This window comes from Myotis yumanensis, unplaced genomic scaffold (genome assembly GCF_028538775.1).
Source record: "Myotis yumanensis isolate MYYU_CA2020_CCGP unplaced genomic scaffold, mMyoYum1.0.hap1 SCAF_1, whole genome shotgun sequence".
In the NCBI taxonomy this organism is placed as follows: Eukaryota; Metazoa; Chordata; class Mammalia; order Chiroptera; family Vespertilionidae; genus Myotis; species Myotis yumanensis.
Window position 1 is genome coordinate 150,282,151 of NW_027223752.1, and position 26,576 is coordinate 150,308,726.

The following is a 26,576-nucleotide window of genomic DNA, read 5'->3' on the forward strand; positions in this document are numbered from 1 at the left end:
AGGAATTGTGGAACTGAACCACTATTATTATTACTATTCACTCTTCCTTATTTTTATAATTAGTTGTTTAAACATCTGTCTCTGAAAAAATAAATAAATAAGCATTTGCCTCTGTCCAGTAGGCATGACACTACTAAAGCAGGTCCAAAGTTATGCCCATCTGCATCCTAAAAACATGCTTCATACAGAGAAAAACACTTAATATTCTTTTGAATTGAATAAGCCTGAGTAAGGAAGAGTATTTTATAATATTTGACTCCTCTAGGCAAATCAGATATAGAAGGTATGGTACAGAGTTATGCCTAGTAAGCAGTCACTATCAGTTATGGCAGACACAAACTGCAGGCCTTATGACAGAACAGGATGATTACTGTCCTGAAACACTGTAATTTCCATCAATTAGTAAAAGATGCCTTATAAATAGGGATGACAAAAAAAAGGGGATACCATATATATTAAAACATATATAATTTTCATTTAAATTGACTCTTATCAGTTCATTTCACTCTGCTTTCTAATAAAATTTCAAGAACAAATGTTTAAAGTTAATGCCAGCAAATGTGCATACTCAACTCCTGCTAATATATAAAAGATACACATCTTTCAATTATTTATGGAGTACACAAAAAGACACAGACACTGGTCGGAAAAAAAGGAGACTTATGTAATACTTTCAACAATAAAGATTTTAAAAGATATATGAATATCTAAAATAAATAAAATCAATCAATAAATAATAAATATAAAAAATAAATTACCATTGATATTTCTATCTCCCCCTCTTCCTTACTTTCTGAAATCAATAAAAAAAATTTAAAAATAAAAATAAATAAAATCAGGAGAATCGAAGATGGCGGCATAGGTAAACACTGGAGACTGCTGCCGCAAACAACCACTTCAAAAATACAACTAAAAGACGGAATGGACATCAACCAGAACCACAGGAAGGCTGGCTGAGGAGAGATTCTTCAACTAGAAGGAAAAACAACAGCATTACGAGGCTCAGAGGAGGCGCAGTGTGGAAAATGTAAAGGTACGGTGGTGCGTGCGCAAAGCGGGCTGGTGGCTGAGGGCGTGGTTGTCGTTTTCAATCAGGAGGGAGTCTCAGACTCTGGGCTCCAGATCCGGGTGAGTCTCTAGGGACTCAGACTCAGACGGGAGAAGCGGGACTGTCTGGCTATGGTCCCTCCGAGGTTTGCAACGGTTGCTGGGACAGAGAGGCAGAGCCCCTGGGGACGGACTGAGAGCAGCCATAGCTGCTCCCTCCCCCCACCCTGTTGAGCCCGCCCTGCCCAAGTCCTGCGCAGAGCCATTTGCCGGATCGCCTCAGGCAAAGGCTAGATTAGCACTTCCCCAGAGGACAGAAGTTTTCCCACAGCTGATGCTCACAGCCAGTCGGCCTGGTGGTCAAATCCCTCTAGTATTAACTACAACAATTAAGGCTTAACTAGAACAAGACTGCGCACAAAGACCACAAGGGGGTGCACCAAGAAAGCATAAAAGATGCGGAGACAAAAAAACATGACAGAAATGGAGGATATGGAGCTAAAAATTGCAATTTTGAGGGCTTGCAATAAACTTGAGCAGAGCCTCACGAAAACTAATGAGACCCTCGATGCTACGGTAAGAAATTAGAAAGTAAGCATACACGGACTGAAATAAAGAATATTATACCCAATAGCAGACCAGAGGAGCACAAGAATCAAACCAAAGATTTGAAATTCGAAGAAGCAAAAAACACCCAACTGGAAAAGCAAAATGAAAAAAGAATCCGAAAGTGTGAAGATAGTGTAAGGAGCCTCTGGGACAGCTTCAAGCGGACTAATATCAGAATTATAGGAGTGCCAGAAGATGAGAGACAGCAAGATATTGAAAACCTATTTGAAGAAATAATGGCAGAAAACTTCCCCCACCTGGTGAAAGAAATGGACTTACAGGTCCAAGAAGCGCAGAGAACCCCAAACAAAAGGAATCCAAAGAGGACCACACCAAGACACATCATCATTAAAATGCCAAGAGCAAAAGACAAAGAGAGAATCTTAAAAGCAGCAAGAGAAAGAGACTCAATTACCTACAAGGGAATACCCATACGACTGTCAGCTGATTTCTCAACAGAAACTTTGCAGGCCAGAAGGGAATGGCAAGAAATATTCAAAGTGATGAATACCAAGAACCTACAACCAAGATTACTTTATCCAGCAAAGCTATCATTCAGAATTGAAGGTCAGATAAAGAGCTTCACAGATAAGGAAAAGCTAAAGGAGTTCATCACCACTAAACCAGTATTATACAAAATTCTGAAAGGTATCCTTTAAGAAGAGGAAGAAGAAAAAGGTAAAGATACAAATTGTGAACAACAAACATGCATCTATCAACAAGTGAATCTAAGAATCAAGTGAATAAATAATCTAATGTACAGAATGAACTGTTGATTATAATGAATCAGGGACATAGAAAGGGAATGGACTGACTATTCTTGGGGGGGAAAGGGGAATGGGAGATGTGGGAAGAGACTGGACAAAAATCATGCACCTATGGATGAGGACAGTGGGTGGGGAGTGAGGGCGGAGGGTGGGGCGGGGAACTGGAAGGAGGGGAGTTATGGGGGGGGAAAGAGGAACAAATGTAATCTGAACAATAAAAATTTAATAAAAATAAATAAATAAATAAATAAAATCAAAGCTAAGTGAATTCACTGATACCTTATTTTAGCTTGCTAAGCTACAGTTAAACCAAGCACTTGCCCTGGCTGCGTGGCTCAGTTGCTGGAGCATCCATCCCATACATCAAAAGATTGTAGGTTCAATTCTTGATCAAGGCACATGCCAGGCTTGTGGGCTTGATCCCCAGTAAGAAGGAGACAGCCGATCAATGTTTCTCTCATCAATGTTTCTCCTCTCTCCCCCTGCCTCCCTCTCTAAGAAGATGAATAAAAACATATTTAAATAATAATTTTAAAAATAAATAAAATCAATAAAAACATATTCTCAGGTGAGGATTAGAAATAACAAACAAAAACAAACACCTAGCACTTTAAAGTAAATACAGCATTTTAAAGTTAGCTAAAAAATGATTTCAGCCATGATATTGATAATAAAGTATATAAAGCAAAATAGAAAATATAATCCATCAAAATAAAACTATGAATTCTGTTATAATTTTATACATACTAAGTGAACTACCTATCATGTTTTAGTAACTTAAGAGTTAAAACTTAAGATTTTATAATATTTTTAGTATATTTTTATTGATTTCAGAGAGAGAGAGAAATATCAGTGATGAGAGAGAACATTGATCAGTTGCCTCCTACACGCCCCCACTGGAAATCAAGCCCACAGTTGGACATGTGCCCTGGCGGGGAATCAAACCATGACCTCCTGGTTCATAGGTCAACACTCAACTTACCAAGCCACACCCACCTAGATATATTTTAGAACTTTATGCAATTTATTTGCTTGGATTTAAAACTCTTGAGTGACAAGCCTGTAAGTTATATAAATTTGTGCAAAATTCTTTAATATGTAAATTTTAAACAAAATTGTACATGGATTTCACTATTCCTACCTTCTAAGTATTTAGAGATTTTCTCCAGTCGGACTAGCATGTGAGAATAAAAAAAAAAATTAGGCATATAAGTATTAATGTATCATAATGTATCAGTTGCTGAGTTAAAAATGACATAAAATAGTCCAACCTGAAGTTAAATCAGAACTTCTGCCACTTTTTTTGTCCTCCACAATTTCATAAAATGGACCTATAACATGCAGCAATTCTTCAACTTTCTCAGTCATTGGCATTGTTTCAAGAATCTGTAATCAAAAGAAACACATCTTGTGAAATCACAAATTATTAAGCTGATCTAAATTACTAACCGATAATATAACATTTTGATAATTTTGAGATATGAGGTTCATTTATAGACTCTCAAAGTATCTATATTAATTATATATTTAATGTACATACCTCCTAGAAAAGTTTCAAATATATTAAAAACTTAAAAATGTTCTCATTTTGCCCTAGCCAGTTTGGCTCAGTGGCTAGAGTGTCAGCCTGCAATATTTTTTATGAGCATGAACGATGTTATAAATATCCTTGATTCCAGTCAAGGGCATATATCTTGCTTGCAGGCTCCTTCCCGGCCCAGGCCCTGGCTCATGCAGGAGGCAACCAATTGATGTGTTTCTCTCACATTGATGTTTCTCTTTGTCTTTCTTTCCCTCTCTCTTCCACTCTCCCTAAAAATCAATGAAAATATGTCATCAGGTGAGGATTAACAACAACAAAAATAGTTCTCATTTTGAAAACTAAGTTTCATGTAAAATTTTATATAACAATTTATAAATTGTGCATTAAAAACTAAGGACACTAATGGTAAATAAAATAGAAAACTGTGGGATTAGTATAAATTATATGTTCTTTGACTCTATGGTATTATTTTTTTTTTAAACATATATTTTTATTGATTTCAGAGAGGAAGGGAGAGAGAGAGAAAGAAATATCAATGGTGAGAATCACTGATTGGCTGGCTCCTGCACACCCCCTACTGGGGATTGAGCCGGAAACCTGTGCATGTGTCCTTGACTGTAATCAAACCTGGGACCCTTCAGTCAGCCGGCCAACACTCTATCCACTGAGCCAAACCGGCTAGAGCTCTATGGTATTATTTTTAATAGGGCACAAAAGTAATGTAGGAAATAACCACTTTTAGTCACCTTTACAACCGTGGGCCAATTTAGAATCATCAAATTTAAACAGCAAGGTATATGAACTAAAAAGGCATTCAAATAAATAACTATCAACTGGTGATTGGTGGCAATGCTATATGTCAAAGAAAAGCCGCAAAGTGCTTCCTTTAAGTCAGGGGTGGGGAATGTCCAACCCCCAGGCCATATGCCCCACGAAATCATTTGGTTTGGCCCTGCAAAGGTATTGGGGATGACTTAATTAAATGTTTGACCAAATATATCAGGGTAATTTTTAAGTTGATAATCTTTTATGACCCATGAATGATGTTATAAATATCCAAATGGCCCTTGGCAGAAAAAAGGCCTCCCACCCTACTTTAAGTGAAAAGGTATGAATATACATATAAAAAGAACACAGTACATACAGATTTCAGTACTATCCTTGATTTCAGGCATCAACTAGGGATCTCAGAACATATACCCCATGGTTAATGGGGGACTAACATACACTGATCTATCTTTAAACTCAACAGACATAATGCAAATTATTCAAATACTGACTGATTTTCTGGAAATCCCCATAATGCAGCCTGTAAAATTGTACAGAAAACAAAATTTTATATTTCTTTCTGATTATAAATCAAAATAAACTATATATAAAAACATAGATTATTTACCCCAAATCACGTTATTCTATTCCCTCAAAGCTAAAATCCTATTAAATTATTTTAAAAGAATTTTTATTCCTGCAACTTTTTGGTGGTATTTCACAAAACAGTTTATAAATCATGAAAATCATAATTTTCATAAAACATTATCTATTATAATATATAAATAAAATTAATAAGGCTCCTTAAAACCTTGAATGCAAAAGCATGGAATAAGATTTATACTAAAAGAGTAATTCTAAAGAGCAACAGTACAGCGATTTGTCAATTCTATTTAAAAACATAATTCAATGACTGCTTCAGTTAAGTAAATTATTGCTATTAGAAAAAATCCTGCCCTAGCTGGTTTGGCTCAGTGGATAGAGCGTCAGCCTGCAGAATGGTCCTGGGTTCAATTCTGGTCAAGGGCACATGCCCAGGTTGTGGGCTTGATCCCCAGTAGGGGACATGTGGGAGGCAGCTGATCAATGATTCTCTCTCATCATTGATGTTTCTATCTCTCTTTCCCTCTCCCTTCCTCTCTGGAATCAATAAAAATATATTTAAATAAATAAAATTTAGTAAAAGAAAAAGTCTCAAATTCAGTTATGAAATCTTTGGGATAATGTACTATCCCCAATGATTATTTGGAGCATGTAATTTTATCTACTGATATCCACAAAGTTAACATCTGAAAATAAATGAAAACGCTAATCAAGTTTTCAACCTATGTACATCTTAAAATTTTTAAATTTACCTCTACAAGTTTTCTATAAACTTTATTATATTCACAGTATAAAATAAAAATTCTAAAGTCTCAGTAAAAATAGCTGGTGTATTCTTTTAATAAGAGAAATAGTTATAAAATTCTACAGGCACAGTGAGAGCATTTTAAAATAGCTAAAAGGCAGCAATATAGCTTTAATCTTTCTAGGGAAAAAAGCAGAATACACATTGTTTCACCACCCTCCCCCCAAATTTAAACTGTGGCTACATTAAGTATTAATAAAATTCAAAAGGAAAAATGAGTAAATTTTCTAAATGTGTCAATCCAGATTTATGTAACTAAGGTGTACCCTAAAAATTATAATGATATTTAAGGTAAAGAAAAGGCATAGTTATCAAACCAAAAAACTTTTAGATTCTCTTTCTCTCTCTGATTTTGAAAGGCTCCTTTGTTGTTGTGTTACTGATACAGTTAGCCAGAAAAACTAAACTCTGCCCTCTGTTATAAACAAAGTTGCTAAAAAAAACTTGTGGAAATGTAACAAAGGGCACAATTTGAGCAGTGTAGATGTGATTAAAACAAAACAAACCCCAAAAACTAGTTTGAATCTACCAAATTGAAATTTACTACATAGATTAATACTGTTAAACCACCTGGCAAAAGAAACCTATTCTTTTTTTTTATAGGTTTTATGTTCAAAGATAATTTATTTAAGATTATAAACAGACCTAAATTTTATAACTTCTGATCCATCTCCAAGATAAAAATGGTCTTTTATAAAAAGGCACCAAGTTCATTTTTTAAATCTAAGATCTCTTCATAAATTTGCTCCTCTAAACAATGCCTTGAACAGACTTAAAAGAGCAAGTTAACAAGGAATGCACTTAAAAAAAAATCTTTATTGTTGAAAGTACTATGTGTGTCCTCTTTTATCCCCCATTGGCCCTTCTAGCCTGCCTCCACCCCTCCCCAGGCCTTCACCACTCTATTTTTCTGTGTGGATGGATTATGCATATATGCATACAAGTTCTTTGGTTGATCTCTTCCTACCCACCCACCCTTGCCTTCCCTCTGAGTTCCACAGTCTGTTCCATGCTTCTATGTCTCTGGATGTATTTTGTTCATCAGTTTATTTTGTTTATTAAAAGGAATGCACTTTTTAGTAATCAGAGAAACTAAATGCATCCTTATTCTGCTACAAAGGATCTTTGCATTGACCAAAAAAATGCTTGTTACTGAGAAATAGTGATGGTAATTTATGTCAAAAGGTGTATAAGACCATTGTGAGGAAGCCTTGTGAATGATTTCACCTAAATAAAAAAATTCCAAAGCAGAAATGCTTTCTAGACAGTCCAGGTACTTCTCAGACTCTAAGGGACATCAATATTTTGAAATATTCATATTTATGCACTTTCTGCAAAAGTGAACTATCCAGGAAGACAGGGAAAAGGAAAAAACACACAAAAAAACAAAATATGATGTCACTCCAATGTGATATATCTAACGAAAAAACACTTAAGATGAACTTTGATGAACTTAGACAGATAAAGCCCTAATAAATCCAATAATCTAGGTTCTATATTCTAACAGAGTATAATCTCCTTGTTCCTTAAAACAAAGCAGCTAATTTGCCTAGTAACAAAAAATTAAATTAGAATAGTTCTAGATTTTTATTTTTTAATATATTTTATTGATTTTTTTACAGAGAGGAAGGGAGAGGGATAGAGAGTTAGAAACATCGATGAGAGAGAAACACCGATCAGCTGCCACCTGCACACTCCCTACTGGGGATGTGCCCGCAACCAAGGTACATGCCCTTGACCAGAATCGAACCTGGGACCCTTGAGTCCGCAGGCCAACGCTCTATCCACTGAGCCAAACTGGTTAGGGCTAGATGTTTTTATTTTCTTCTATGAATTATTTTCCCTACCTTTTTCATTTCTTCAACATATGCAATCATGGCTTCCTCTTTGGTCATATCACCCAATGAACTCCAAGCATCCCTAAAATTGAAAATATGCACATAACAACAAAAAGACACCTGGTTTTTCTTGAAATAATTTTCAATTGTTCTATTTCATTGATGACCATTATATTAGTTTCAGGTGAATAACCCAATGAGTAGACATTTATATTTTAGTATACTAGTATGTACGGTTGAAGTGAGTACTGATTAGACATTTATATAATTTGTGAAGTGATCACCCCGATAAATCTAGTACCCATCTGATACCATACATAGTTACTACAATATTATTGACTATATTCCCTATGTTGTACTTTACATCTCCACAACTATTTTGTAACTACCAGTTTGAAAGACACCTGATTTTCAATTGCTCAGAATATAATTTATAGTTAATAATATAGGGTCATAAGTTTAAAACGAGCTCTACTTAAAGTCATGTTATATTCCCAAAGGATCTCTTTAAATGCACCACCTTGAATAAAAGTATCACAGTGAATAAACTGACAAATTAAACAGTATTTTAAATTAATAAGTATATAACCCATGTATAGACTATAGATTATAGATGCTTTACTATATAAACTATAGATTATTCATAAATATTTGCTACAGAAGTTTTTATATCATTATAAAGAACAATGACAGAAATAAATATTTTAGAAGCTTCTACATGAACTGTCACAGCTATGTTTTAAACCAAATTTTAGTTTAAAGTGCCCATTAACTTAAATAAAAGTCTAACTTTACACATTTGAAAAATGGCAATGATTTCTTCAAAAAGATAAAACTGAGGGACAGGAACATTTTAAACCCCTAGATAATGAGAATAGTCCTTTAAAACTTTTGCCTAAAATGAAAACCTCTCTTCTTATTATTTTTTGTTTGTTTTGCTAATCCTCACCTGAGGATATTTTTTCCATTGATTTTTAGAGAGAGTGGAAGGGAGGGGGAGAGACAGAGAGAGAGAAGCATTGGTGTGAGAGACACATCGTTTGATTGCCTCCTGCAGGCCCCGTGACTAGGGCTGAGGATCGAACCCGCAATAGAGGTACATGTTCTTGACTAGAATTGAACCCGGGACCCTGGGCTGATGCTCTATCAACTGAGCCAAACCAGGTAGGGCAAACACCTCTCTTTTCATATATTTTTTCTGGAAGCAACTTAACTTTACCAAAAGTCAATTCTGAGGAAAAATGGTAAATAAACTTTCTTTAAAAAGATTAAATATGTTGCCATTATACTTAACCTATTATTATTATTTTTAATATATTTTTTAATTGATTTCAGACAGGAAGAGAGAGGGAGAGATAGAAACATCAATGATAAAAGAGAATCATTGATCAGCTACCTCCCCCACACCCCCCACACTGAGGATGAGCCCACAACCTGGGCATGTTGCTGACTGGGAATCTGTGACCTTGTGGTTCAGTTCATAGGTGGATGCTCAAACACTGAGCAACACCAGCTGTGCTTAACCTATTATTTTATGACTATTCATAAAGCTCTCAGAGAAAAGTAGAGAACTAAGAAATCCTCAAAAGAGTTTAAGGACTTACAATTCAGAAAGAAATTTAGCATTCAAAATGTGTGGCTCTTGCCGAAACTGGTTTGGCTCAGTGGATAGAGCGTCAGCCTGGGGACTGAAAGGTCCCAGGTTCGATTCCGGTCAAGGGCATGTACCTACCTGGGTTGCGGGCACATCCCCAGTAGGAGATGTGCAGGAGGCAGCTGGTCGATGTTTCTCTCTCATCGATGTTTCTAACTCTCTATCTCTCTCTCCCTTCCTCTCTGTAAAAAAATCAATAAAATATATTTATAAAAAAAAAAAAAAATGTGTGGCTCTTAAGACATACTTCACCAATTAGCATGCTCTATTCATAATGAACAGTCTAGTTAGACGTTTTGTTAGATATTTGCACAGTCTTCAGGAGTACTTAAAACATCAAATGGTGCCTGACCAGTGTTGCTCAGTGGTTGAAAGTCAACCCAGGAACCAGGAGGTCACCGGTTCAATTCCCAGTCAGGGCACATGCCAGGATTATGGGCTCGATCACTGGTGGGAGGCATGCAGGAGGCAGCCAATTAATGATGTTTCTCTCTCATCAGTGTTTCTATCTCTCTATTCCCTGGCCCTTCCTCTCTCTGAAATCAATAAAAATATATTTAAAAGAAAAAGAAAAATGGCAAAGCTATCTTTGGATTTTCCTATTTTCCATTTATTTGATTGATTTGAGAGAGGGAGAGAAACATCAATTTATTGTTCCACTTATTTTTGCATTCATTGGTTGATTCTTGTATGTGCTCTGACCCGGGATTGAACCCGCAACCTTGGCATATCGGGATGATGCTCTAACCAAATGAGCTACCCAGCCAGGGCGACTCTGGATATTTTATTATTCTTTTAAATATATTAAAGATCAAATTTTAGCCTTGGCCACTTAGCTCAGTTGTTTAGAGCCCTGTCCCAATACACCAAAGTTGGGGTTCAATCTCTGGTCAGGGCACATACAAGAAGCAACCAATAAATGCATAAAGAAGTAGAACAATTCAATGTTTCTCTTCCACTCTTTCTCTCTCGTCCTTCCTCTCTCTAAAACAAAATCAATACATTTCTTTAAAAATCAAATTTTTATTCAAGTACAAGAAATTCATGCACTGGGGGGGGGGGGGGGGGGGGGGGGAGGCCCCTCAGCCTGGCCTGCACCCTGCTGCAGAGGCGGGAAAGGCTCCCACCACCATCACTGCGCTTGCCATCCATGAGCCTGGCTTCTGGCTGAGCGGTGCTCCCTCTGTGGGAGTGCACTGACCACCAGGGGGCAGCTTCTGCGTTGCGCGTCTGCCCCCTGGTGGTCAGTACACATCATAGTGACTGGTCATTCTGGTCGTTCCACCCTAATGATAGCTTAGGCTTTTATTATATAGATAGTGGGACAAGAGTGATGCCTTAGATAAAATGTTAGTAGACAGTACCTGAATCCTGTTCCTAGTTAGTTTTTATCTTAAAGGCTCAAAACAATGTCACTTACAATTCACTATTTTTCATGTCACATAAAACAGGCAGGAAAGTTTATTGCTTAAACTCTGTATGGGAGTTGCTCTTAGCATAATAAAAAACTCCAGAAAAGGAAAGACTAAATGAAAATTCTTTATTATCTCTGGTGCACCTACAGCGTGTGGTTTTATTGTTTCCCTCTCTTCCTCAAGATATTCCTATTTGTGTGAAATTGTGTTAAGAGTACAACAATGAGCCCTAACCGATTTGGCTCAGTGGATAGAGTGTCGGCCTGCGGACTGAAAGGTCCCAGGTTTGATTCCAGTCAAGGGCATGTACCTTGGTTGTGGGCACATCCCCAGTGGGAGGTGTGCAGGAGGCAGCTGATCGGTGTTTCTCTCTCATCGATGTTTCTAACTCTCTATCCCTCTCCCTTCCACTCTGTAAAGAATCAATAAAATATATTTTAAAAAAAGAGTACAACAATGATAAAAATTGTATCCTATACTTAGAACATTTTATGCACAGGATAATATATAATCATATAAATAACTATCATTACAATAAAATTTCCTTCACAGATCTCTATATAAAATTACCATTTATATCTTCCAATAGGATCCCAGAATCCAGGTCTTGATAGTTTACAGGGGCCTTCAGTTGCCTGCTTATAGAAGCTATAGAACTTAAGCATCATTTCATTTGTTGGCTGGAATGAACCTTTTGGAAAAATAACATTAAATAAAGGTCACTTGAAAAAATATAAATAAATAAATAAAGGTCACTTGGAGAATACAATTGATGAGTTAAGGCTACAAAGTCACTGAGCTATACGTATTGTAATTTTCAATAGTTCATTAATAGTTCAAATAATTATTTCTATCCTACAAAAACAAAGTTATGGCTCTGTTAGTTGTTTTACTCTTTCAATTTTAAAAACTCTGAGACTACACTTTAATAACAATGCCTAACACAGTTCAATAGATAAAAAAACAGCTCTGGCCAGGTAGGTCAGTTGGTTAGAGTGTTGGCCCAATACACCAATGTTATAGGTTCTATCCCCAGTCAGGGCACATACAAGAAGCAACCAATGAATGCATAAATATGGAAAACAATAAATCGATAAAAAAAAATATTTATATATACCCAACTTCTCCTCTCAATTCCTCACCCTACCACTAAAGTCCAAGCAATTGTCATTTCCTGTCTGGACTACACCACCTTCCCTGCTGATTGATTCTATTCTTGCCTTCCCTTCAGTATGTGCTATACCCAGTAACGTGAATGATTATTTAAAAAGTAAATCAGGAGAACCAAGATGGCGGCATAGGTAAACACGGGAGTTTGCTGCCTCGAACAACCACTTCAAATATACAACTAAAAGACAGAACGGACATCATCCAGAACCACAGGAAGGCTGGCTGAGTGGAAATCCTACAACTAGAAGGAAAGAGAAAACCATACCGAGACTCAGAGGAGGCGCAATGCGGAAGTAAAATACTGAGGTGCGGAGGTTGCATGTGGAGCGGACTGGCGGCTGAGGGCGCGGTTGTCGTTTTCAATCGGGAGGGAGTCTCAGGCTCTGAGCTCCAGTTCCGGGCGAGTCTCTAGAGACCCAGACTCAAACCGGAGAAGCGGGACTGGCTGGCATCGGTCGGATCTCGAGGGCAGCTTTCTCTGCGAGGGGCTTGCAGCGAATACCGGGACATTGAGAAGCAAACCTCTGAGGGCAGGACTCAGAGGAGCCATAACTGCTAGCCCCGCCCTGTTGATCCCCTGGGACCCGCGCCCCCCAAACCCTGCCGGAGGCTTTTGCTGAATAGACCCAGGCAAAGGCTAGATTAGCACCTCCCTAGAGATCCAGGAGCCAGGAAGCCCAGAGGTCAGAGTGGGACCATCCAGTTGGTAGCTCCATGGAACTATAAAAGACACACTCAGGGGGCAGACTCAGTGAGCACCAAAGCCCCATCGAAGCAAGTCTAGCCCCAGAGGGGTGTCTCCAGCACAGAAGTTCTCCCACTGCAGACACAGCTGATTCTCACAGCCAATTGGCCTGGAGTTCAATTCCTCCCAGTGATAACTACAACAATCAAGGCGTAACTATAACAAGACTGTGCACAAAGCCCACAAGGGGGTGCACCAAGAGTGTCTATCTCAGGTAATTGGAACACTTAGCACAGAAAGGCACTCTATCAACACAGCGAAGCATAAAAAATGTGGAGACAAAGAAACAGGACACAAGTGACAGAAATGGAGGAAAGCAAAATGCTGGATTAGAGTTCAAAACCACACTTTTAAGGTCTTTAAAGAACTGTTTAGAAGCTGCCAATAAATTGAGTAAGGCCCTCGAAAAGACTAGTGAGACCGCTGATAAATGTAGTGAGATCCTCGAAAAGACTGGTAAGACCGCCGATAAATGTAGTGAGATCCTCAAGAAATCTAGTGAGACCCTCGATTTTGTGATAAAGAACCAACTAGAAATTAAGCATACACTGACTGAAATAAAGAATATTATACAGACTCCCAACAGCAGACCAGAGGAGCGCAAGAATCAAGTCAAAGATTTGAAATGTGAAGAAGCAAAAAAACACCCAACCGGAAAAGCAAAATGAAAAAAGAATCCAAAAATACGAAGATAGTGTAAGGAGCCTCTGGGACAGCTTCAAGCATACCAACATCCGAATTAAAGGGGTGCCAGAAGAAGAGAGAGAGCAAGATATTGAAAACCTATTTGAAGAAATAATGACAGAAAACTTCCCCTACCTGGTGAAAGAAATAGACTTCCGAGTCCAGGAAGCGCAGAGAAAACCAAACAAAAGGAATCCAAAGAGGACCACACCAAGACACATCATCATTAAAATGCCAAGAGCAAAAGACAGAGAGTATCCTAAAAGCAGCAAGAGAAAGAAAGTCAGTTACCTACAAGGGAGTACCCATACGACTGTCAGCTGACTTCTCAACAGAAACTTTGCAGGCCAGAAGGGAATAGCAAGAAATATTCAAAGTGCTGAATGCCAAGAACCTACAACCAAGATTACTTTATCCAGCAAAGCTATCATTCAGAATTGAAGGTCAGATAAAGAGCTTCACAGATAAGAAAAAGCTAAAGGAGTTCATCACCACCAAACCAGTATTATATGAAATGCTGAAAGGTATCCCTTAAGAAGAGGAAGAAGAAGAAAAAGGTAAAGATACAAATTATGAACAACAAATACACATCTATCAACAAGTGAATCTAAGAATCAAGTGAATAAATAATCTGATGAACAGAATGAACTGGCGATTATAATAGAATCAGGGGCATAGAAAGGGAATGGACTGACTATTCTTGTGGGGGGAAAAGGGGTATGGGGGATGCAGGAAGAGATTGGACAAAAATCATGCACCTATGGATGAGGACAGTGGGTGGGGAGTGAGGGCTGAAGGTGGGATGGGAACTGGGTGGAGGGGAGTTATGGTGGGAAAAAAGAGGAACCAATGTAATAATATGAACAATAAAGATTTAATTAAAAATAAATAAATAAATTTTTTTTAAAAAGTAAATCAGCCCTAGATGGTTTGGCTCAGTGGATACAGCATTGGCCTATGGACTGAAGGGTCCCAGGTTTGATTCCAGTGAAGAGTATATGCCCAGGTTGCGGGCTCGATCCCCAGTAGGGGGCATGCAGGAGGCAGTGATGAATGATTCTCTTTCATCATTGATGTTTCTATCTCTCTCTCCCTCTTCTTTCCTCTCAGAAATCAATAAAAAAAAAATATATATATATATATATATATATATATATATATTTATATATTAAAAGTATAGTAGAAGAAGACATCAAATAGTTAAAAGAGGATCTCTGGATAGTAGGCATATAGGTTATTTTTACTTTCCTTTTGCTTGTTTGTTTTTAAAATATTTATTGTCAGTATATATTACTTTTATATCAAAAATTATAAATATAGCCCTAACTGGTTTGGCTCAGTGGATAGAGCGTCAGCCTGCAGACTGAAGGGTCCCAGGTTCAATTCTGGTCAAGGGCATGTACCTTGGCTGCAGGCACATCCTCAGTAGGGGGTGTAGAGGAGGTAGCTGATTGATGTTTCTCTCTCGTCAATGTTTCTAAGTCTCTATCCCTCTCCCTTCCTCTCTGTAAAAAATCAATAAAATATATTTTTTAAAAAATTATAAAAATATTAAAACTATAAAAATTTTTATATTTTAAAAACTTTATAGATTGCATTAGTCAGTGTGCTCAGCAGTTAGAGCATCGACCCATGCATTGAAGGGTCCTGGGTTTGATTCCCAGTCAAGGGCAGGTACCTGGATTGAAGGCTTGATACCCAGCCAGGTTGAGGAGTGTTCGGGAGGCAACCAATCAATGTGTCTTTCTCAGATGGATGTTCTCTCTCTCTCTCTCTCTCTCTCTCTCTCTCTCTCTCTCTCTCTTCCTTGCCCTCCATTCCACTCTCTCTAAAAAAAATGGAAAAATATCCTCAGGAGAGGATTAAAAAAAAAAACTTTATAGATTACATAATAAACATGTAGTAATCGAAAGCTAGTAGTATATGAATGTGAAAATTATGGGAGACAAGATGAGAGCTAGTGTTTCAGGTTTGGCCAAGAGTGAATAATTAATTCCAAAATCACAATAATAATTATCTATACAACATATGCTCATTTAAGAGTATCTATTAGATATACTATTTCAATGAAAAGTTCTTCTTTATATAGCAGAGGGAAATTTTTTTTTAAACTACAGTTAAAAATTGTTATCTATTTAAAGTAGACAGATCTAAATTTAAAACATCAAAAGCCTCAACTTACAATATCTTCAGGAAATGAATCAAATAAAGTTTAAAGGTTTTTGGTTAAGGTGGATGACATATACATTAGCATAGGTTACAACCAAAACTGATAACATATAATGAAGGTATTCTGTAAGACACTGAATTAAAGTATAATTTCTGTCCTTAAGGTTCTCACACATGATAAATTTGATATTTATGTGTTTAAAGTATTATCTAAGAATTAAAATTTCTAAAGGTCAAGGGAATACCAGACATGGATGTTATAGGATTCATTATAACCTTAGGCCTTAAGTACAGATTAAGCAAAAAGGAAAAAACAACAAACCCTGGCTGGAAAGCAAAAAGGAAAAAAAAAAACAAACCACCCTGGCTGGTGTGGCTGTTGATTGAAACTCCTATACACCCAAAGGTTGCCAGCTGGATTCCCCGTCAGGGCACATTCCTGGGTTGTGGGTTTGGATTCCTGATCAGGACACATGCCTGGGTTGCAGGTTCAATACAAGTGAGGGTGAGTACAGAAAGCAGCTGATGGATGTTTTTCACATGCATCAATGTTTCTCTCTCTCACTCTCCCTCACTTCCCCTCTCTCTCTAAAAAAAAAAAATTTGTAAAACATCCTCAGTGAGGATTTTTTAATAAAGATATATATATATATATCTACACTAATAAAAGAGAAACATGGTAATTAGCGTACAACCGCTACCCTTTTCATTGGCTAATCAGTGAGTATATGCAAATTAACTGTCAGCCAAGATGGCGGCTGGCAGCCAGGCAGCTGGAAGTGAGCATGAGGCTTGCTTGCTGCAGTGAAGGAGGACTCCAATGTTCCCCGCCTGTGCTGCTGGCCTCTGAGCTACAACTCTAAGCAACTATGTACTATGTTGCAAACATAGAAGATAAACAAAACCCCAGAAACCGGCTTTCAGTCAGCTGGGCTTTAGCAACATTGTATCAATGTTTTCAGCAGCGAGGCCTCAGAGCTAAAGCTGGCCCAGAATAAAAAATAAAAAAGAAAACAAGGAGCGGTTGGAAGCTTCAGTCACTCGCTTCGGGAAAACAGCCCTCAGCCCCTCACCCAGACTGGCCAGGCACCCCAGTGGGGACCCCCACCCTGATCCAGGACACCCTTCAGGGCAAACCAGCCAGCCCCTACCCATGTACCAGGCCTCTATTCTATATAGTAAAAGGGTAATATGCCTCCCGGCACCAGGATCAGCGTGACAGGGGGCAGCGCACAAACCCCCTGATCGCCCTGCGGCTCTGTGTGTGACAGGGAGCAGGGCCACAATCTCCCGATCCACCCTGCTCCGTGCATGACAGGGCGGCGCCCCAACTCCCCAATCGGCCCTGCTCTGAGCCTGACCAGGGGCTGCACTTAGGAATTGGGCCTGCCCTCTGCCACCCGGGAGCAGGCCTAAGCCAGCAGGTCGTTATCTCCCGAGGGGTCCCAGATTGCAAGAGGGCACAGGCCGGGCTGGGGGACCCCTGCCCCGCAGTGCACAAATTTTTGTGCACCGGGCCTCTAGTATGTGTGTGTGTGTATATATATATATATATATATATATATATATATATATATATATGTATGTATAATAAAAGCCTAAGCGACCGTTATGGCAGAATGACCAGAACGACTGGTCGCTATGATGCACACTGACTACCAGGGGGCAGATGTTCAACGCAGGAGCTGCCCCCTGGTGGTCAGTGTGTTCCCACAAGGGAAGTGCTGCTCAGCCAGAAGCCGGGCTCACGGCTGGCGAGTGCAACAGTGGTGGCAGGAGTCTCTCCCACCTCCACACAGCACTAAGGAGCAGCAAGCTGAGCGGTAAGGAGCAGTGAGCAGGTGGGCGGTAAGGTGTGAGGGGTCTTGGACTTCGAGACTTTTGTGTGTGTTTGTGTGTGGAAAAAAAGATTTTATAGTGCGGAAAATACAAAGGTGCTGAGGTACTCGGGGAGCAGGCTGGTGGCTGAGGGCGCGGTTGTCGTTTTCAATCAGGAGGGAGTCTCAGATTCTGAGCTCCAGTTCTGGGCGAGTCTCTAGAGACCCAGACTCAAACAGGAGAAGCGGGACTGTCTGGCATCAGTCGGAACGCGAGGGCAGCTTTCTCTCCGAGGTTTGCAGCGGTTGCTGGGGTTCTGAGAGGCAGAGCCTCTGGGGACGGAACTGAGAGCAGCCAAAACTGCTCCCTCCGCCCGCCCGCCCTGTTGATCCCCTGCGACCTGCTCTGCCCCGCCCCGCCCAAGCCCTGTGCAGAGCCATTTGCCGGACAGCCTCAGGCAAAGGCTAGATTAGCACCTCTCCAGAGGACAGAAGTTTTCCCACTGCAGACACAGCTGATTCTCACAGCCAGTCGGCCTGGTGGTCAAATCCCTCTAGTATTAACTACAACAATCAAGGCTTAACTAGAACAAGACTGGGCACAAAGACCACAAAGGGGTGCACCAAGAAAGCATAAAAAATGCGGAGACAAAAAAACATGACAGAAATGGAGGATATAGAGCTAAAAAACGAACTTTTGAGGGCTTTCAATAATTTGCTAGAAACTGCCGATAAACTTGATGAGAGCCTCAAGAAATGTAATGAGACCCTCGATGTTGTGATAAAGAACCAACTAGAAATTAAGCATACACTGACTGAAATAAAGAATATTATACAGACACCCAACAGCAGATCAGAGGAGCGCAAGAATCAAGTCAAAGATTTGAAATGCGAAGAAGCAAAAAACACCCAACTGGAAAAGCAAAATGAAAAAAGAACCCGAAAATACGAAGATAGTGTAAGGAGCCTCTGGGACAGTTTCAAACGCACCAACATCCGAATTATAGGGGTACCAGAAGATGAGAGCAAGATATTGAAAACCTATTTGAAGAAATAATGACAGAAAACTTCCCCCACCTGGTGAAAGAAATAGACTTACAGGTCCAGGAAGTGCAGAGAACCCCAAACAAAAGGAATCCAAAGAGGACCACACCAAGACACATCATAATTAAAATGCCAAGAGCAAAAGACAAAGAGAGAATCTTAAAAGCAGCAAGAGAAAGAGACTCAGTTACCTACAAGGGAATACCCATACGACTGTCAGCTGACTTCTCAACAGAAACTTTGCAGGCCAGAAGGGAATAGCAAGAAATATTCAAAGTGCTGAATGCCAAGAACCTACAACCAAGATTACTTTATCCAGCAAAGCTATCATTCAGAATTGAAGGTCAGATAAAGAGCTTCACAGACAAGGAAAAGCTAAAGGAGTTCATCACCACCAAACCAGTATTATATGAAATGCTGAAAGGTATCCTTTAAGAAGAGGAAGAAGAAAAAGGTAAAGATACAAATTATGAACAACAAACATGCATCTATCAACAAGTGAATCTAAGAATCAAGTGAATAAATAATCTGATGAACAGAATGAACTGGTGATTATAATAGAATCAGGGACATAGAAAGGGAATGAACTGACTATACTTGGGGGCGGGGGGGGGGGGAAGGCTGTGGGAGATGTGGGAAGAGACTGGACAAAAATCGTGCACCTATGGATGAGGACAGTGGGTGGGGAGTGAGGGTGGACGGTGGGGTGAGAACTGGGAGGAGGGGAGTTAAGGGGGGGAGAGGAACAAATGTAATAATCTGAACAATAAAGATTTAATAAAATAAAAAAGTAGCAAATATATATTTATTAGAACAAATAGTTTTACAAATAACGTAGTTGTTCTTTTTTTAATTTAAAAAATCTTTATTGTTTAAAGTATTGTATATCACACAGGAAATATTTAAACGTTACATTGGCGTTGGTTCTCTTGCACTGACAGAAGTTATGAATAGCTAATTTATAAAGATTTGGGAGGTATTATGTTTGATCTTGTCTGTAAAAACAGTTTCTTTTTTTTTTATTGTCTAAAGTTTTACATGTCTCCTTTCCCCCCAATTAATCCACTCCCCCAGCCCTTCCCGGCCCGTATTTGTTCTTTCATTTCTTTCCCCTCATGTCAAAGTTTTCAAAAGGCTTAAATAGTAGATTTTGTGAGTATGCGCCACCAGGCTCCCAGGCCAGTTTTTTAACATACCAAAATCCGCAGTCATTAAATAACAAAACTTTTGCTTTCAACAACACTATAAGTAAGGTACTCAAAGTCTGGATAACGTATTTGTCTCAGGCTTGAAAAATCAGCAAGGAATTAATTCACATATAATGCCTCCCTTTCGTTACATTGCTTTTAAAGCAGCAAAGAAGTGGGTTAAATAAGCAAGTAATATTAGAAGCAGACAGATTAGAAGAGGTGAGAATCACTGAGGTGAGGTTCAGAAACTGGGGCCTCCAAGGCCTCCGCGGGAGGTCTGTCCACTCGCCCCCCCCCCCCGTCCCTCCCTCCCCCCCTCCTCCCCCCGCAGCCCGTACCATTTTTCGGCAAACTCTGGATCACCTTCACCGCCGCCTCAAACCTGGTTTCATGCACGGATCTCGTGTCTGCCATCTCCAGCCGCCAGAGCCCGCCCCGGTCGCAAGGTGTGTGGGCTGGAATCAGAAAGCAGCAGCACCAGCTTTCCCAGGAGCCTGCATGAAACTGGAACAAGGAGCGCCGGCCGCGGGTCAAACATGCCCAAAGGGAGGTGGCCCCGCAGCCCAGCTGGCCAGCTCCCCTGCCCTATCCAGGGCACCCGGACCGGGCGGCCCCGCTCTTGCCTCCTCCGGGGGCGTGACCAAGCCCAGAAGCCGGCCCGCGGAGGCAGAACTCACCCAGAGGAACACCATCTCTAGCAGGAGGGGGAGGGGCGCGGGCCGACGGCGGCCGCGGAGCCCTTTTCCGCGCCGCGGGACTCTGGCGGAGCGGCCACACCCCCCATCGCGGCGGGGTCTCCGTCCCTCCGCGCCCGCCCCACGGCCCCGCCCAGAGCCAGCAGAGGACCCACTGGCTGTGGCCGCCGCCCCTGCCGCGCAGCAAACTCCACCCACCGCCCCTCGGGCCGAGGCGACGAAGAGCCCGAGACCGGGGAAATGAGTGAAATGGGTGGGCGGGGGACGCGGTGTCCACTTTCGGAACAGACCAGACCCGTGTGTACACACCAGCGCGGCGAGCATGGGAGCAGCACGTGTCCATACTGCTGGCCAAAAAAAAAAAAAAAAAAAAAAAAAGACTGCTCGTCAGCGCCTGCCGTGTTAGGTTAAGGTTAGAGGAAGGTGATGGGACGTAAACAAAGGCTTTAGACCGCGAGAGGCTCGGTGCGAACCTTAAGTTCTTCCAAGTAAGCCCTGGCCGGGGCGGTTCGGTTGGCTGAGCATGGGCCCAGGCACTTGGAGGTCCTGGACCCATTCCCGGCCAGGTTACGCGACCGGGTCGTGGGCTTCATCCCCAATAAGAGGCGTGCAGGAGGCAGCCAATCCATGTTTCTCTCTCCCTTTCCCTTTCTCTTTCTAAAATCAATAAAAACATTTTTTTAAAAATTCTACCATTTAAGTTCTATGACCTAGGTCAAGTTAACTTAGCCTCTCGCGTGGCAACCTTTACACGACCCCGAAGGTGGATGAAAGGTTTTCGGGATAATGCGTGGAGGTGTTTCGCAGTTTTGGGCTCGCAAGTCTCCGACAGCTTTAGCCCCCAGAAGAAAGGACGCTGGTCCCAGCAACAGCGAAAGGAAGGGGGGCAAGTCGCCTGCTGCCAGGCGGCCGGGACAGGGAGCGCAGCCTCCCCGGCCTCTTTAACATGGAGCCCCCAGGAAGCGGAGCCCGGCCTAGCTCCTTCCCGATTTCACAGGCCACGGGGCGCGGGGGAGGGCGGGGGAGGAACTTGTGCGGATCGCCAGCCCTAGAGGGGTACCCGGGCCTTCACCTTTCCTGCACAAGCCCGGCGTCCGGAGGCCCCTAGGAATCGCTCCCAGGCCCACTGTGGGGGGCCGAGATGGGTCGTGGGGGTGGAGCCCGGCGGCCCGGAAACCCCCAAAGTCGCCAGGTCGTTCTTGTCAGTTCGGGATGGGTTAGGAGGTTTACTAGTACAAATCTACTACTACAAACCTATAGTAATTACTCTTCCCTCGAAGCCGCAGCGACGGCGTTGACCTGGGTATTGCCCGGCAAGGCTGGTCCGGTACTGCTCCTGACGCCTGCCCCGAGGACTTGTGGGAAATGTAGTCTTCCTCGGCTTGGCGCTTCCGGACTCCACCTCCGGGCGGCTGGCGTTCCTCCCACCTGTTCCGGTTAGGCTTCTGGGTGCGCAGGCCCCTGAGCGCTCGCGGCGGAAACCCCTCCTTCCTACTGCGCCGCGCCTGGAACAAATTCAGAATACCACATCCGCTTCCGCCAGAGGGACCTGCTGCGGTGTCTATCGCAGGGGTCCTGGTGTGGTCAGACTTCAGTTAGAAAATTGGGATCTCATTTCCTGCTCCTGATGCTTAATAACTTCGAGGTTATGAATAAGAAAGCAAAAGTGCCGTCAGGTAATAAAGACGACGGCCGGGTTTTTGCCAAGCTTATGAGACATATTCCAAAAACAAGCGAGTTTGTGTAGGAATGAGGAAATTGACTCATTACCTGATTTGCCCAAGGCCGCACACCTTAGTAGCGGAGCCTGGGGTCAGTCAACCCAGACAAAAAGAAACGCTTGCTTTAAATCTTGGGCTTTTAACATAACACCAAATTGTAAGAGACTAATGATTTTTCTAATTTACGCAAACTAGGGAGACTTTATATGTTTACTATCTACTGTTTTTTCTACTTTTTTCTTGTTCTTATGCATTCTTTACAGTTCCAATTTAGTCAGTCATGCATAGTTTTAAAAAAGGGTTGGTTGTTTATTTCTAATCTAGGACTTCATTTTTAAAACGTTGTTAAGCTTCTGTAATAAGCTGTTTCACAGTATGTTTATAACAGCACTATTTGGTAAATAGCCCCAAACGTGGAAACAACTCACTGACCAGCAACAGTAGAATAGGTAAATACGAACTACTGAAGAGCAATGGGAGCAAATGAACCACACCTATTCAACGCCGTCACATAAACATAATGTTAAGGAAAAAGAATCTAGATTCTCAAAAATGTAAGATTTCCTTAACATAAAGTTCAAAATCCGGCAAAACCAATGTATGTTCAAATTCAGGCTGGAGGTATAGTGTTTGAAAAGGGGATGAAGGAATTTTAGGGTTCTGTTAATGTTCTGTTTCTTGAATTAGGTGCTTGTTACATGACTATGTTCACTTTGTGGGACTCTGTTGAAATATGTCGGAAAAAATATGTAGCTAAGGTTTGTTTATTTTTCTTTATGTGTGTGAAAATTCAATTAAAATTTATATTAAAAAATTGTAAGTGCCATGAGGACAAGAGATTGATTACCTGGCAAATGTATCTGATGCAGATGGGAAAGATGTCACTGAGGAAGCAACATTTGAACTGTTTTTTTCTGGGATGAAATGGTATTTGCAAACAGAGAAGATGGGAAAGAGCCATTCTAGGGAAAGGTGGGACCGCACACCATATGTGATAAGTAGTAACTTTGTTCATGTGAAGGAACCAAAGATATGAAGGAAGGTGGGACAAGGCATTGGATGAAAAGCTGGTTGAAGGTCATGTATGCCATGCAAAGGAGTTTGTACTTTGTTCATAAGTCTATAGACTATATACTTTTGTATCAGCTACAATTTGATCTGGAAAGCAGGACCACTATGATTGATATGGTATAAGATTAATTACAGGGATTAGACTGTATATTTGTGAGGCTGGTAACAAGGCTTATAGAAGACTACGGCCTCTGTGCCTGGAGGTGAGCCTAAAATTGCTATAAGTCAGAATGTCTTCTACTCAGGAACTGAAGTGAAGTAGGGAAGAGCAAACACAAACTGAAACCCCTAAAGACAAAGTGGAACTAATCAGGACAAATTGAATCCTATATTATCTCACCACCTCTAAACTCAATAACATGGATAACCTTCAGAACAAAATGGTACCAATCTCCATAGAGCTGAACTCATGCCTGACCTAAGACTTAGAGAAACTGTGGGCCACGTTGCTACTCTGTGCCTGGTACCCTTCAGAGCTGCTTCACTTTTTCTGCCAAATCTCGCAGTGATTCTTATGGCCAACCCTAAGTTAGAACAATACAGGGAAGAGAATTCTTGAGATACAGTTCTAGCTTCTCTAAGAATGATGACTCAATACAAAATTCACCACAATTGTTCTAATTGTTGTTCTCAGAGCGACTAAACAAAATTTATTCCAGGAATATATACAAAGGTAAATATTTAAAATCTGCTAACAGAAATAAAAAGAGACAATTAAAACAACCCTTGGCAGTTATGGACTGAATGTTGGTGTCCTCAAAATTCTTAGGTTGCAGCCCTAACCCCCAACATGACTGTACTATGTTAAAGCTTAAATGAGGTCATAAGGGTCAGACTCTTCTCCAATAGGACTGGCACCCTTCTAAGGAGAGGAAGAAACACCAGAGTTCTTTCTCCCCACTGTGTGAGAACACAGCAAGTAGGCAGTCATCTGTAAGCCAGGTAGAGAGCTCTCACCAGAAACCAAATCAGCTGGCACCTTAATCTTGGACCTCCAGAACTGTAAGAAATGAATTTCGGTTGTTTAAGCTACCCAGTCTACAGTATCTTCTTTTTTTTTTAAATTAAATCTTTATTGTTCAGATTATTACATTTGTTCCTCTTTTTTCCCCCCCATAACTCCCCCTCCCTTCCAGCTCCCACCCCACCCTCCGCCCTCACTCCCCACCCACTGTCCTCATCCATAGGTGCACGATTTTTGTCCAGTCTCTTCCCGCATCTCCCACACCCCTTCCCCCACCCCCAAGAATAGTCAGTCCATTCCCTTTCTATGTCCCTGATTCTATTATAATCAACAGTTCATTCTGTTCCTCAGATTATTTATTCACTTGATTCTTAGATTCACTTGTTGATAGATGCATATTTGTTATTCATAATTTGTATCTTTACCTTTTTCTTCTTCTTCCTCTTCTTAAAGGATACCTTTCAGCATTTCATATAATACTTGTTTGGTGGTGATGAACTTCTTTAGCTTTTCCTTATCTGTGAAGCTCTTTATCTGACCTTCAATTCTGAATGATAGCTTTGCTGGATAAAGGAATCTTGGTTGTAGGTTCTTGGCATTCATCACTTTGAATATTTCTTGCCACTCCCTTCTGGCTTGCAAAGTTTCTGTTGAGAAATCAGCTGACAGTCGTATGGGTACTCCCTTGTAGGTAACTGACTTTCTTTCTCTTGCTGCTTTTAAGATTCTCTCTTTGTCTTTTGCTCTTGGCATTTTAATTATGATGTGTCTTGGTGTGGTCCTCTTTGGATTCCTTTTGTTTGGGGTTCTCTGCACTTCCTGGACCTGTAAGTCTATTTCTTTCACCAGGTGGGGGAAGTTTTCTGTCATTATTTCTTCAAATAGGTTTTCAATATCTTGCTCTCATCTTCTGGTACCCCTATAATTCTGATGTTGGTACGTTTGAAACTGTCCCAGAGGCTCCTTACACTATCTTCATATTTTCAGGTTCTTTTTTCATTTTGCTTTTGCGGTTGGGTGGTTTTTGCTTCTTCGCATTTCAAATCTTTGACTTGATTCTTGCGCTCCTCTGGTCTGCTGTTGGGAGTCTGTATAATATTCTTTATTTCAGTTAGTGTACGCTTAATTTCTAGTTGGTTCTTTATCACAACATCGAGGGTCTCATTAGATTTCTTGTAGATCTCAATAAGTTTATCGGCGGCTTCTAGATAGTTCTTGAGGGACCTTAAAAGTGTGGTTCTGAACTCAATGTCCTCCATTGACAGTTTTTTTTTTTTTTTTTTTTTTTTTTTATAAATCTTTATTGTTCAGATTATTACATTTGTTCCTCTTTTTTCCCCCCATAACTCCCCTCCTTCCAGCTCCCACCCCACCCTCCACCCTCACTCCCCACCCACTGAGTTCATCCATAGGTGCATGATTTTTGTCCAGTCACTTCCCGCATCTCCCACACCCCTTTTCCCCCAAGAATAGTCAGTCCATTCCCTTTCTATGTCCCTGATTCATTATAGTCACCAGTTCATTCTGTACATCAGGTTATTTATTCACTTGATTCTTAGATTCATTTGTTGATAGATGCATATTTGTTGTTCATAATTTGTATCTTTACCTTTTTCTTCTTCTTCCTCTTCTTAAAGGATACCTTTCAGCATTTCATATAATACTGGTTTGGCGGTGATGAACTCCTTTAGTTTTTCCTTATCTGTGAAGCTCTTTATCTGACCTTCAATTCTGAATGATAGCTTTGCTGGATAAAGTAATCTTGGTTGTAGGTTCTTGGTATTCAGCACTTTGAATATTTCTTGCCATTCCCTTCTGGCCTGCAAAGTTTCTGTTGAGAAATCAGCTGACAGTCGTATGGGTATTCCCTTGTAGGTAATTGAGCCTCTTTCTCTTGCTGCTTTTAAGATTTTCTCTTTGTCTTTTGCTCTTGGCATTTTAATGATGATGTGTCTTGGTGTGGTCCTCTTTGGATTCCTTTTGTTTGGGGTTCTCTGCGCTTCTTGGACCTGTAAGTCCATTTCTTTCTCCAGGTGGGGGAAGTTTTCTGCCATTATTTCTTGAAATAGGTTTTCAATATCTTGCTGTCTCTCATCTTCTGGGACTCCAATGACTCTGATATTAGTCCGCTTAAAGCTGTCCCAGAGGCTCCTTACACTATCTTCACACTTTCGGATTCTTTTTTCATTTTGCTTTTCCAATTGGGTGTTTTTTGTGGAATCTTTGGTTTGATTCTTGTGCTCCTCTGGTCTGCTAT

The 26,576-nt window shown here is 40.7% G+C and overlaps 1 protein-coding gene across 5 annotated transcripts in view; it reads right to left on the reverse strand.

Moving 5' to 3' along the window:
* Positions 1-21,907, reverse strand: part of ACBD5 (acyl-CoA binding domain containing 5) — a 62,279-nt gene extending 40,372 nt beyond the window's left edge. The window contains exons 1-6 of one of the 5 annotated variants that reach the window (XM_070433008.1): positions 21,818-21,907; positions 20,207-20,372; positions 11,620-11,740; positions 7,990-8,062; positions 3,695-3,809; positions 3,565-3,597 (exon numbers count right to left, since the gene is read on the reverse strand). In XM_070433008.1, coding sequence (XP_070289109.1) covers positions 3,565-3,597; positions 3,695-3,809; positions 7,990-8,062; positions 11,620-11,740; positions 20,207-20,282 — 418 coding nt within the window. In that variant the 5' untranslated portion in view covers positions 20,283-20,372; positions 21,818-21,907. Of the gene's footprint in view, positions 1-3,564; positions 3,598-3,694; positions 3,810-7,989; positions 8,063-11,619; positions 11,741-20,206; positions 20,373-20,545; positions 20,632-21,635; positions 21,772-21,817 lie in introns of those variants that run through there. The other 4 variants (XM_070433029.1, XM_070432988.1, XM_070433018.1 and 1 more) reach the window with 4 other exon arrangements.
* Between the last annotated feature and the right edge of the window lie 4,669 nt (positions 21,908-26,576).